The sequence below is a fragment of the Mirounga angustirostris genome, unplaced genomic scaffold (assembly GCF_029215605.1).
Source record: "Mirounga angustirostris isolate CCGP_5_RB_7025 unplaced genomic scaffold, mMirAng1.0.hap1 SCAF_7, whole genome shotgun sequence".
Taxonomy (NCBI): Eukaryota; Metazoa; Chordata; class Mammalia; order Carnivora; family Phocidae; genus Mirounga; species Mirounga angustirostris.
This window is the reverse complement of record NW_026991715.1, coordinates 88,291,787-88,305,182: the sequence shown is the minus strand read 5'-3', so window position 1 is coordinate 88,305,182 and position 13,396 is coordinate 88,291,787. Positions and strand designations below refer to the sequence as shown.

Here is a 13,396-nt window from a genome sequence, read left to right as displayed (position 1 = left end):
GTCAAATAAATAAATAATAAATAATTAAAAAAAAACTGGGGTATTGTGTTCACTGGAAAATTCTTATGCCTTTTTTACTTTTTGTGGGGTAGCCGCCTGCTGTGCTTCGTGGTGACCACATATGTGCTGTGTTTGATTGCTTGTTGATAATGAGCAGTGACAAGGCCATCATAGTATGACTGCTTGGTTCCAAGGTTCTTTCTTTCCCTTGGGTGAGGGTAAGTAGGTTTTACATTTTAAGATGTTAGCTTATGAAACCTGGTGGCTCATGTTTATTATTTATGTTCTGGGGCATTTATCACTGTCTGACCTCTGTAACCCCTGGCTTCCATTTGGATCAAATGAGATTTGTGCGCGGTGAGCGCTGGATTGACGCCTAGCAGATCTAATGTGCAGTGAGCTGATTGAAGAGCCTTTGACTGTCCTGATTCCCTTTTTGGCTGCAGAATTGTAATTTCTAACTCATCTCAGAATCTTTATTACACTTTTTCAATGCACAAATCTGATTGCTCTCAAGGAAAGAGATCTATTTTAAAATTACATAGATTATTATTAATGGGAAATTTCCCCCCGTTAACCAATCTTTATTCCATTTAGTTAAAAGCTCCTGGTGTTTGTTTATTTATTTGTTTCCTAAGTAAGCTCCACACCCAGTGTGGGGACCAACATTGGGCTTGAACTCAAGACCCTGAAATCAAGATCTGAGTGGAGATCAAGACTTGGGACACTTTAACCGACTGAGACCCCCAGGCACCTACCCTGTTTTTTTTTTTGGTTTTGTTTTGTTTTGTTTTATGACTTAAAAACATTCTGGAGGCAAAGCAAAACAAAAAATGAATTGGTTTAAAGAATCTATAAAGTTTGTTTTCTAGGGATGATGATGTTAGGAGAGAGGAGGAAGCGCTCTTCCAACTTCTGTTTCTTTTTAGTTTCAAGCTGAGATTAGACAAAGTAGTAAGACCAGGGGCCTATTCCATACCCTCCTTTCCTGTCCCAAGCACTTAGTGAGGCTTCATGTGTAGGTGTGATGTAAGGGCTGAAATGAAGGCCTAATACCATGTGTACCTTGACCTCTAGAAGAGCCTCTAATGGCCACTAACCCTCCCGAACCTCAGCTGGCTGACACCTTGCTTTTAGCCTTGGAGCAAAGAAACCAGCTGATCTACAGAACTTGGGCAGCAATAGAAACCTGATGCAAGGGTTTATGGTTATTTGTATGTGTTTTCCTTGGTTTTATCCTCTTCGGAAAAATCCAGGAATAGTCAGACCTTTTTACTGAACATAAATGGCAAGACACATTCCATCCACCTGTTTCTATGTCATCGGAAGCATCCATTGCTTTATATACTTAAAGGGAAAGGGTCTGTTCTGTGTTCAGCACACAGCTTAACATTTGGATTAATTTTCCTCTATTTGGATGAATTAGTGTTTCACTAGGATCCATTATTATTTTTTTTACTTATTTTTTAAGATTTTATTTGTCAGAGAGAGAGAGAGCACAAGCAGGGGGAGTGGCAGGCAGAGGGAGAAGCAGGCTCCCCGATGAGCAGATGAGCAAGGAGCCTGATGTGGGACTTGATCCCAGGACCCTGGGATCATGACCTGAGCCGAAGGCAGACACTTAACTGACTGAGCCACCCAGGTGTCCCCCTAGGGTCCATTATTTTCACACCAAAACCACATCTTTAATCACTGTGGGCTCTGAAAGCACTTCACAGATTACAGCCTCTGCTTCAAATACCTTTATTTTAAAAGTGAGTGATTCTGCACCTTTAAAAAATGAGAAATGATAAGAACCAGAATAATGAACATTACAAGTTGCTACCTTTATATATATCGGATACTTTACCTTTTTAAAAAGTTGAGAAATGGAAATTGCTGTATGAGTGGCAAATAGCAAAGATGATGTATACAGGGAGAGGTCAGTAATGTAGCAAAATCTTACAATATGACTATGATGTACATTTAGTGTGAATAATCGTTACATAGTTAGGAATAAGTGGTAAGGGGATTGTGTAAGGTATTATAATTACACTGTATAATCACTGCTGTTGTTATACAACAGAGCAAGTAATTCTGCCCTCAGTGCAGGGGCAGGGAAAGGGGAACTGGGCAGGAAGATTCTCTTGGACTCTTCCTCGACCTTTGATTCCTGACCCGGAGGTGTCAGGGGAGTGTGAATGTTTTCACCACAGCAAACACAAGGGTGCTGGGAATAAAGTGGTTCAAGGTGGGCTAGATCCTACTCCCTACTATGAGAATTGCCCCTTCTTCATTTAGGAATATGTGAAAATGGAAACTGGTAAGTTTGGCCCTTGGGATCTCCAGCTCTTGACCCACAAGGCACAGGAATCCTTGTGTACTTCCGTGGAATCCCCGATGCTCCCCCTCTGTGCTTCCTTATTTCTCCCAGATGGAGGAACAGGGCTGAAGGATTATTGTTCCTTTTGTGTGTGTGTGTGTGTGTGTGTGTGATTTTATTTCACAAAGGTAAGATGTAAAGGAAGATATCTCCTCAGGACCAAAAATTCTCCCATTACTGTCTGAGGTTCTGTTCCTTAGAGATTAACTTGAATTCATAAGCAAGTACCTTTGATTGGCTAAAGATGTTTAATAAGAATGACCCTCACACTTTAATAATAATGATCACTAGCATGTGCTGCATATGTAGTATGGAACGGGGACTATTCTAAAGACTTTGTAGGAATTAATGTATTAATCCGCACAGTAAGCCTATGAGGAAGGTTTGGAGAAGTCCAGAAACTTGTTCCAAGTTCCATGGTGATGACGAGGGGAGAGCCAGGACTGAATCCTGCTGGGTCTGCTCTGGGACTCTGACCCTCAGCCACTGTGCCAAGTTGCGTTTCCTGGATACTTAATGAGGATTTGATTTAATTTGCTTTCTTCCAAATGTCTAGCAGTGCTACCTATAAGGGATAGGATAGGAAGTGAAGAGGGTGAGGACATTGGAGGAGGAGAAATGACTGTAGGGCACTTGTGATGGGAACTTTGGAAAGAGATGTGGGGAGCATTCTATGTAGCCATCATTTTCTTGCTCATCAGCATCTTGATATTACTGACCTTAAAATCAGTATGAGAACTTCACCAAGAACCTACAACAACTGTTGCTGTTCTCTGCTTCTGAATATCAACATCGTTTTTCTTCTAGTCTTCTAGCTGCAGAAAGCTCTTACATATATTTTCTGTGTATATGTGATAAGTTAAATATTATTATTTAAATGTCATTTAAAATAACACTTTGCAAATATTCTTGAAGTGAAGGTCAATGAAAAACAACTAACTTCTATAATTTACCCTTTTTTTTTTCCAGTATTGGCTGGATCCTGCAAAAACCCTTGCCGAACACAAAGAACTGATCAACAGTAGGTATTTAATGTTAATTTTGTTACGGGGTGCCTTGAAAATAATATAACGTCCATGATTAGTTGGGCGCAGAAATACCCTTTAGTACTACAGGGATGAGTACTAAAGTACCAGAATATGGAAATGGGTACTGGTACTCAAGTACCAAGAATATGGAAATAGATGTTGTGTGCATTGCCAGACGTTTCCTCTAAACTCTGATTAAATTTTAGTTAATAAAGACTAAGTGGTGGATCTTAATATTGAATTTGCTTGGAGTATATCTGCCTTTGACTTGTCAGTGATTTTAAAAAATTTCCTGTCTTTAAAATTTTACCTTAAAAAGAAAAGGCAGAGAGGCATTGATTTGAAAAAAAGGTAGACATCTGACCTTCTAAAGAGCTTGAGTGTCTTGTGTTAAGGAGTGGTTTTGTCATTCACACTATTACTTGCTGGGTCAGTAATAAGGAGTGCCCTTGTGTCCTAAAAGATCTCTGTGGCTTCAGAAAGGACCCATCTATTTTTGGTTTTACAAATATGAATCTTATTAGGTAACTGAGAGTATAATTAAGGTTATATTCTATAACTTCAATTTCCATAACCCAGGTTTTCACTTATAGAAGTATATGCATGCATGCACATGCCTGCGATCCTTAAGTATGCAACAGAGTAATTTTTTTAAATCATCTTTTTAAAAATATGGTAAAAATATATAAAACAAAATGTACCATGTTAACCAGTTTTGAGTGGCATTAAATACATTCATTGCGCAACCGTTACCACTGTCCCAAATTTTTTCATCATCCCAAAGTGAAACTGTGTACTCATTAAGCCATTTTGCTTTACTGTGAAAATTATTTCTAGTAAGATGTAGTAGATTCTTTGGGCCTTTATTACGCCCATCTGACTCTGTACTTCACATGTTTATTGGCTTATTCCCTGTGGTAAAATTGGTTGCTTCACAAACCCTACGGGCAGGAATGTAGCTGCGCCTCAGAAAGCAACTGGAAACTAGGAACTGCAAAACTATCAGGAGCTCAGCAAGTACTGTTTCTCTGAACGTCAGCATCATTTGTGTTTCTCTCTGTTTATCCATGTCTGTGGGGAAACTTCTAGCCACAAGCAGAGGTTGACTGGCGGCCTCTGAACGTGAGGCCCCAATTCTACAGAGGATGCAGAGGATGCATCTGACCAGCCCAGTGTGAGTCAGTGGTTCACCTCAGTCTACTTAGCTATGTCTTGGCTTCTTCAAGGTTATGTAAACATAGCTGTTAAGGGGCCAGCCTTCTGGATAAGACTATGTGACGGTTTCAGAAACGGGCTTGTGGCCAACCTGTGGGGGTGAGAAAGAACCCTCAAAAAATGTACCTTCGATATCACCAAGTTCTGCCTACTCAGCCTACACAGGAGTAAGTCCTAATTCATAAGGGGTTCATGACTTGCCCTGGGTGAGAAGCTAGGTGGTAGCAGAGGGATGACCAGAGTCCTGGTCTTCTGACTTCTAGTACTTCTGTATTTCTAGTACTCTTCCTGAGTAAGCAAACTGCCTACCAAGGCCAATGGGGGAGGGATGAGGATACATGGAGTTAGGTATGAATGGAGGTAACTTCTGTGAGGTATCTACATATAAATGGTAGGAGTTCCAATTTAAAACGTCTCATCCCTCAGGATCTACAAATTTGTACTTTTCCCAAAAATTCAGGTATAGTAATAAATACAGTATCTGTCTTATCCATTTGAACAAAGTAGTTAAAAAAATACCAGTATAAAAGTTAGAAAAATGTCAGAAATGATTATTTTAAAACAAACTCACAGGATTTTTATTTAAAAAGTTGAGATTTCTATCTAAGTGATGAAGAAAAATATAAATTATTTAAGGTGTATTATTAGTGGTCCTAAGCACATTTGAAATATTTATCTCTTTATATGGTATGAAATATTATATTTAAATATCTATAATCTGGGATGCCTGAGTGGCTCAGTCGTTAAGCGTCTGCCTTCGGCTCAGGTCATGATCCCAGGGTCTTGGGCTCAAGCCCCGCATCAGGCTCCCTGCTCCGCAGGAAGCCTGCTTCTTCCTCTTCCACTCCTCCTGCTTGTGTTCCCTCTCTCTCTGTGTCTCTCTCTGTCAAATAAATAAATAAAATCTTTAAAAAAATATAATCTATAATGAAACTGCTTTTTAATCCTAAATAAATGTTGTCCTGTCAAAAATTTGATGTACACTAAGAATAAAATGCCAATATTGAAGGAAGATGATGTAAATAAAGATAACATAATGTTTATATTTTATCTCATGAAATAATTTGATAATTATTATACAAATCAATGAAGGAAAATGGCGCTCACATCTCAAGTAGATTAGTCAGAAAGAATATCTGTAAAAATGATGGAGTATTTGCCAGTCACCAGAATTCTTATTGGTGGGTCTTGATTCATTTCTCCTTGAGCTCATGGAAGACTTACTATCATTAAAGGCCTTGAAATTCGTCCTCACAAAAGGTATATTAGAGGATTTCTGGCTTTTGGCTTCTGTATTTTTTTGCTAAAGTGAAACAATATTAACTTATTTAAGGTAGATTCTGTTGAAAGACATGGATGCAAGATAATGATTTAGGAATGTGCTTCATCAGCACCTGATATTTATTTATAGTCAGTCTTAGAAGAGGAAGCCAAAAAATATCTGATCAGACGTATCCTTGCTCCAGAATGTCCATTTCCATAGCCTTAAATTGATCTATAAAACAGTGATGTAGATGAAAGTATTTGCTTACTCTGAAGGTATTATAATTCTTTTCCCTGAAATGTTATGTGGAATAATGGCCAGAAAGTACTGAACTCTAGGTATTAACAAACTTAGTTCTCAACTTCATGATCTTAAGCAAATTGCTTACCTCCTTGGATATTCATCTGCCTTTTCTATGTTAACCAGGTGGTTGTTCAAAATCACATGTTTATGAAATATTGTTATACATTATTAAATGTAGTCAAGTGGTAGTGATGCATTATATTTAGAACACAAGTCATTTTATATGCAATTGGGAAATTAGAGGGCTGATTTGGGCTAAAGGTCCTTTAAGGAAATTTGCCCAAACTGAGTGTTCTTAATTGTGTATTTTTCAATCTCCTGCTTAATGCTCATCACTAAACACATTTGAAATGGTTAGGCTTGGTCAATAGGGTGTAATCTGTCACGTTGTGGAGAATAAAAGCAACTCTGGAATCTGGACAAGGCCTTCTTCCCTTTGTGCACTGTCTCCACAGCATCTGTGCTCCTCCTGGCCCCTAGATCCCAGCCCCCGTGGCCTGCGGGCACAGGCGGACCCATCTGCTCAGCAACACAGAGCTTGATTGACAGAGATGAATCAGCAGACCGTGGACTTCCTGGCTCTTCTAAATATTTAATAGTCTGTGCCTCCCTGACATCTATGTTCAGGGCTAAAGGTGTATTTGTCAGAAATATAAACACCGTGGTGAAGTAACCATAGAAATCAAACATATAGAATCAACTCTAATGATAAGAAGTTATAACAAAGTTCTTTGAAACTCAGTTCTTCAAAATGCTCTAGCTTAAGAAATGCCTTGTCCAGAGAGGCACAGATGAGGGGATTCAGGGCCCTGCTGTCACTTTTATGCATGCCAGGAACAGGCTTTGGGGTTCTACAGACATAGCGTATGTGTGTCATAAGAACAATAAATAATAATGTAGTTTGTGTATTAAAAATGCATTATGGCTTTATGACCTGTTCTACTTAATTTGCTTTCCCCAACTTCTGAACTTGTCATTTTTTTTACTCCGTAAAAATGAAAATAGAGAGAGGAGGGTTACTTTGTGTCAGTTACATACTATCAGAGACTTGGGCTCACAATATGTGAGTGGAAATATTTTAACTGAGGTGTATACTTCACATCTTTTTTTGTGTGTGTGAGAGAGCTTTTGTTGAAGAAAAAATTAGAAATTATGACCACTGATTAATACACCAGGTAAGAAATCCATTTTAAACAGGTTTAATATAAGATCTAATTACCACACTGGTCAGAAGTTTTGGAAGCAGTATAGGTTAGATTCATACCCTCTGAAATAGAAATATTTCTAGTAAGAGTATGAAGTAGTTGGCACCCCTTGGGTATTTTTGCACAATATGAATGTTTAATTATATTTTAGGTTTCCCCATGTAAGTACAATTCCAGGCTTTATTTCATATATATATTTGGTATTTGTGCATGTCGTTCTTCTGTATGTAGTAAATGACTGAGATAAGAAATATATTATTAAATATACAAGAGCACATTCTTAGAAAAGTTTAGGAATTAAACAAATATTGCCTATAATCCTACCACATAGCCTCACTGATTTTTTTTTTTTCTTAAAAAGGTGAGAGACATATATGGAAAGAAAATTACCAGTTTTGCTAAGAGTAGAATTTAAATGTTCTCATACACACACACACACACACACACAAAGTAAATATGTGAGGGATGGATGTGTCAATTAACTTGATAAGGGAAATCCTTTCATAATGTGTAAGTATACCAAATCATCATATTGCATACTTTAAATGTATTACAATGTAATTTGTCAATTATACCTCATTAAAGCTGGGGGGGGGGTAAAAAAAAGTTTCCAATTCTTCTTCCCAAAGTTTGCCAGTGTTAGTCATTTCTTGTGTATTTTTCTAGGGGGGAATACGTATTTTAATAGATAACTTTCTTTTTCACAAAAGGGATAATATCTCTGCCATCGGAACTAGGTTGGTGATCTTTCGCAGTGAGCATAGAGTTCTCCCTCTACCCATTTAAACAGTGGCGTGGTGCCATTTGTATGTACCGTGGTTGATTCAAATGGTCCTCCTGTTGCTAAGCATTTAAGTTTTGATACTATATCAATTGTTTGGTAACAGCTTTTTGCAGATAAATTTTTTATGCTTTTTGCAATAGTAATAGGTGAGTGGTTTTAAAAAACCATTTGTTTTATCATTAATTTTTCTTTATTGTGAAAAAATACATATATGTTGTAGAAAATGGGAAAAATGGGAAAATCATCAATAAATAAAAATTGTGCACAGCCTCACTAACTAGGGATAAGAACTGGCAGCATTCTGAAATATTTGATCTTCTCTTTTTTCCTGTGTTTGTAAGCACATAGACCTGTACCTACATAGATACCTGCAGAGTTGAAGTCCTGTTGTTATAAAATTTTCAATCCTGTTTTTAATTTTATATTTTCTTGTGTGTTTAGAAGTTCTTAGTGAGTATAATTTTTTAAACAACTTTATTGAGGGGGTGCCTGAGTGGCACAGGTGGTTAAGAGTCAGACTCTTGGTTTCGGTTCAGGTCGTGATCTTGGGCTCATGAGATCAAGCCCTGTTTTGGGCTCCACACTCAGCATGAAGTCTGCTTGAGGTTCTCTCTCCCTCTCCCTCTGCCCCTCCTCTCCCCATGAGCTTCCTCTCTCGCAAATAAATAAATCTTTTAAAAACAACAAAAAACTTTATTGAGATGTCTTTAACATATAAAAATCATATAAATTAAAGATGCAGAGCTTGATGTTTCAATATATGTATACAGTATGAAAAGATCACCACTGTCAAGTTAAATAATTTATCTATCACCTCTACATAGTTGAGTGTGTGTGTGTGTGTGTGTGTGTGTGTAGGTGGAGAGTGAGAAGATTTAAGATCTATCTTCTTAGCAAATTTCAAATATACAATACAGTATCATTAACTATAGTCACCATGCTTTACATTAGATCCTCAGAACTCATTCATCGTGTGTAACTGACACTTTGTAACCTTTGGCCAACATCTCATTTCTCCCTCCTACTTCTCCTGGAAACCACCATTCAACTCTCTGCATCTATGTATGTGACTACTTTAGATTCCACATATAAGTGAGATCAGTCACTATGTGTTTTTTTATGGGTCTAGCTTATTTCACTTTGCATAGTGTTCTTCAGGTTCATCTGTGTCATTTCAAATGGGAAGAGTTCCTTCTTTTTTATGGCTGAATAATATTCTATTGTGTGTGAGAGATATATATATATATATACATATATATATATAATGTATGTATATTCATTCCATTAGTTCACTGATGGACACTTGGGTTGCTTCTCTATCTTGGCTATTCTGATTAATGCTGCAATGAACATGGGAGTGTAGATACATCTTTGAGATCCTGATTTCATTTCCTTTGGATAAATACCCAGTAGTGGGATTGCTGGATCGTATGGTAGTTCTATTTTTAATTTTTTGAGGATTTCCATACTGTTTTCCATAATGACTGAACCAATTTACATTCCTAGCAACAGTATACAAGGGTTCCCTTTGTCCGTATCTTCACCAACACTTTTGTCTTATTGCTAATAGCCATTCTTATAGGTATCAGGTGATATCTCATGGTTTTGATTTGCATTTCCCTGATGATTAATGATGTTGAGTATCTTTTCATGTGTCCATTGGACATTTATATGTCTTCTTTGGAAAAATGTCTATTCTAGTCCTTTGCCCATTTTTAAATTGGGTTGTTTTATGCTATTGAGTTGTAAGAGTTCCTCATATATTTTGGATATTAACCCCTTATCCAATATGTAGTTTACAGATATTTTTGGTGAACATAATTTTTAATAATTGTATAATATTATACTTCTACTTTGATTAATTTATGAAATTAATTTCTATTTCTTATTTTAGCTGGACCTCCATATACTTTGTATTTTGGTATTAAATTCTATGCTGAAGATCCATGTAAGCTTAAAGAAGAAATAACCAGGTATAGTATTGATTTTGCTTTTGAACAATACATGTATAGCATATACAAAAGGGTTTATTTAATACAAATTGGGGTCAAACATTCAGATGGGTGTCTACCTTGTTTTGTAATGCATCCCCACTGAGAGTTAAATTTAAGGTAGCATTGCATGAGGCAGATCACTGATGATAGATGTGTGTGAACAATGGCATGAACCTGGGTGACATGATGATAGATTTTGCATCTGCTGTGATGGGATATTTCTGTATCATTATTGTGAAGGCTGCATTCAGCCTTTGTAGTCATGTGAAAGTAGCCATTTGAACTGCTTAACGGAAGGATATTTTAATGCTTGGTTTGCATATGTAAATACCAATTTGAAGAGCCAGTTATTGCTCTTTAATTGGTTATAGCTTAAATGTCAGTTGTCCAGGGCTTTCATTTACCTCTATAGGAAATGAAAAGATATTTGCTTTTAGTATAAGGGAGAGAGAAAAAAAACCAACCTTTTTCAATGTATTCCTTCACCTTTGTCATCAAATACTTGATTTCATTTAAGGCACGGTTTCCAGTTGGTATTGATTATATTGTTAAAAGAGTCCATGCCAACATTTGAAAGTGGCTTATACAGAGCAGACAGTAGTGTTAGGTTTTCGCTTAATTCCACTAGTGACCTGACGGCACGTGGTAGCCAACAAAAGCATTTTCCCTGACTTAACTCTAAGTGGTCACTTTTCCTAGTGAACTCCTATCATTGGCTCAAGTAAAGCCAAATGCGTTATTCCAAACATTGGAAATCATGTCTTTGATGACTAAGGTAGTCTGTGGTTTTGTTACTATTCTATCCTTTCATCTTTTTCCTTTGACTCTCTTGTCTCGATTCCAGACTGCACACAGAAGAGTGAGGAGAGAGGAGGCTAAGTGGACCTTTCCTGTTCCTCTCTGGGGTGCTATAATTAGGCCTCACTTTTAGAACCGTGCTGAGCTGCGTTCACATCTTCCATTGCCACCTTGTTACTGACCACTTTAAAAAGGAGGGCTGTCCCAGGAGGCTTTCCAGGAGCACAGCTGTATGGGGGAAGGGCTGTTGTGTTGGGAAGAAGTTAAGGAGAGGGGGTCATATTTACATTAGAGCTTCATGAATAGTCTTTTCAGTTGAGGGATTTCTGAATTGTGGGCTCATGGAGAAACTGAGTCCAGGTGGTTAAAAAAAACCCCACATATCTGTAGCTCATTAGGAAATTGCAAGGAAATAACATTTTATGAAAATACAAAGAAAGGCCTTCATTTTGAGGTTGTCGGTAACCTGTGTGCCTCATATTCCTCAGCTGCAAAATTGGAGCTATACCTGTCCCATCAGGTTTTGTAAGCATTGGAGTGTGTACGACTCATAATGTCAACCTTGTGTCACCTGTTGGGCTTGGGTCAATAAGTGCTTGATACTATTTCATCTTCTCCTTGCTCTGGCAGTTTGGTGGAGTTACATCTTAAATGAGGGTTAGGTTCCAAACGATACTCAATTTATTGTTAATAGGGTGGGAAATGAGTGTTTTATAATGCATTTTTAAAAATCTGTTCACCAGATATTAATGAGCAGAAATTTCCCTTCAGAATCTACTATCAGCTCATTAACAGAATACATAGATTTGTGTGTGATGTACAACCTCAGAACATATTCGTTGTAACCTGCTTTTCTTCAAATATTAGACCAGATCATGTAGTTAAGAACTAGATTACAGGGCTCCTGGGTGGCTCAGTTGGTTAAGCCACTGCCTTCTGCTCAGGTCATGATCCTGGAGTCCCAGGATCGAGTCTTGCATCGGGCTCCCTGCTCGGCAGGGTGTCTGCTTCTCCCTCTGACCCCCCTCCCCCAATTCTCTCTCTCTCAAATAAATAAATAAATAAATAATCTTAAAAAAAAAAAAAAAAAAGAACCAGATTACATTGTTGACTTTCATCTAGTGACCATGATCTATAATAATTTATTTATTTATTTATTTATTTATTTATTTATTTATTTTAAAGATTTTATTTATTTATTTGAGACAGAGAGAATGAGAGACAGAGAGAATGAGAGGGAGGAGGGTCAGAGGGAGAAGCAGACTCCCCGCTGAGCAGGGAGCCCGATGCGGGACTCGATCCCGGGACTCCAGGATCATGACCCGAGCTGAAGGCAGTTGCCCAACCAACTGAGCCACCCAGGCGCCCCTATAATAATTTATTTTTGTTGCCCAAAACATATAGTTGAATTTAGGTAAGTTAATATACATTCAATATGATATCACCAAATACTTATTTTTAGTGTGTCCTGAAGATAAAGTCGTTAATTTGCATGAATATGTTAATTTAAATGGGTAGGCATAATGAACCTTAGAAAGGGAGCCAGTTACATGAGATAATTTTGGCAAAAGCAGAAACTAAAACCAAAACCCCAAATCTCCCAATATATGCTCTTAAAGGAAAAGTATACTTAGGCCAGTATTTGCAAGTTGAACATTTAGCTTGCTTCAGTTCTTTGGAAAATTGTTCTAGCCTACTCTGTATTGGCTCTTGGGTGGTTCATAAGTTTTGATATGAAAACTAATGCTATAATAAACAGGCTTATGCCTGTTCTTCCATATATGTAGTTTTTTTTTTTTTGATAATCATACCATTTTATACATATTGTGCAGACTTCTTTCACCATCTAACCCATCTGTTTTACTCCTGTATAGCTCTAGTTTCCTTTTTTAAAATTACAGATAATGCTAGCCTTGAATCTTCTCAAGTATTTATATCATCATACTAGATGCAGCATTCCAGAAGGGTGTTGTATTTAGGAAAAAAATACTAGAGGTGAATGTGATACACAGGAAAGTGGAAAAATGGAAGTGAATAGAATCATATCAACTTGGAGTGAATAATGAAAAAATGGAAGTGAATAGAATCATATCAACTTGGAGTAGTTGCTAAGTGCTCTAAAAAGTTGTCTGAGATAAACAAGATTGGGAGGCTGTGAGGAGGACTCCTCATTTAGGATTCATGTGCCCTGACCTGTACCTTTTATAGAACATTCCTGATGATTCAGCCAGCTTCCTTGTAAACATTTTTAAGATAGGAAACCTTACTGCCTGGCAAAGCGATAGGAAATTCAATGAGAAATCCGTGCAGTTTCTCTCATCAGTACCAGGTTTTCTTTCTGGGTCTATGCAGAAAAAATCTGATGTCTCTTCTCTTTGCCAGCCCTTTAAATAATCTGTGTACTCATGGTATCTGTTAAACTTATTTTCAGTTCTGATTCAAA

The 13,396-nt window shown here is 37.4% G+C and overlaps 1 protein-coding gene across 6 annotated transcripts in view; it reads left to right on the top strand.

Moving 5' to 3' along the window:
• The window catches only part of EPB41L4A (erythrocyte membrane protein band 4.1 like 4A), a 249,881-nt gene that overhangs the window by 128,591 nt on the left and 107,894 nt on the right, over window positions 1-13,396 (top strand). For all 6 annotated transcript variants that reach the window (XM_045899935.3, XM_064596462.1, XM_064596465.1 and 3 more), the window contains exons 4-5: window positions 3,332-3,383; window positions 10,056-10,134. In XM_045899935.3, coding sequence (XP_045755891.1) covers window positions 3,332-3,383; window positions 10,056-10,134 — 131 coding nt within the window. The remainder of the gene's footprint in view (window positions 1-3,331; window positions 3,384-10,055; window positions 10,135-13,396) is intronic.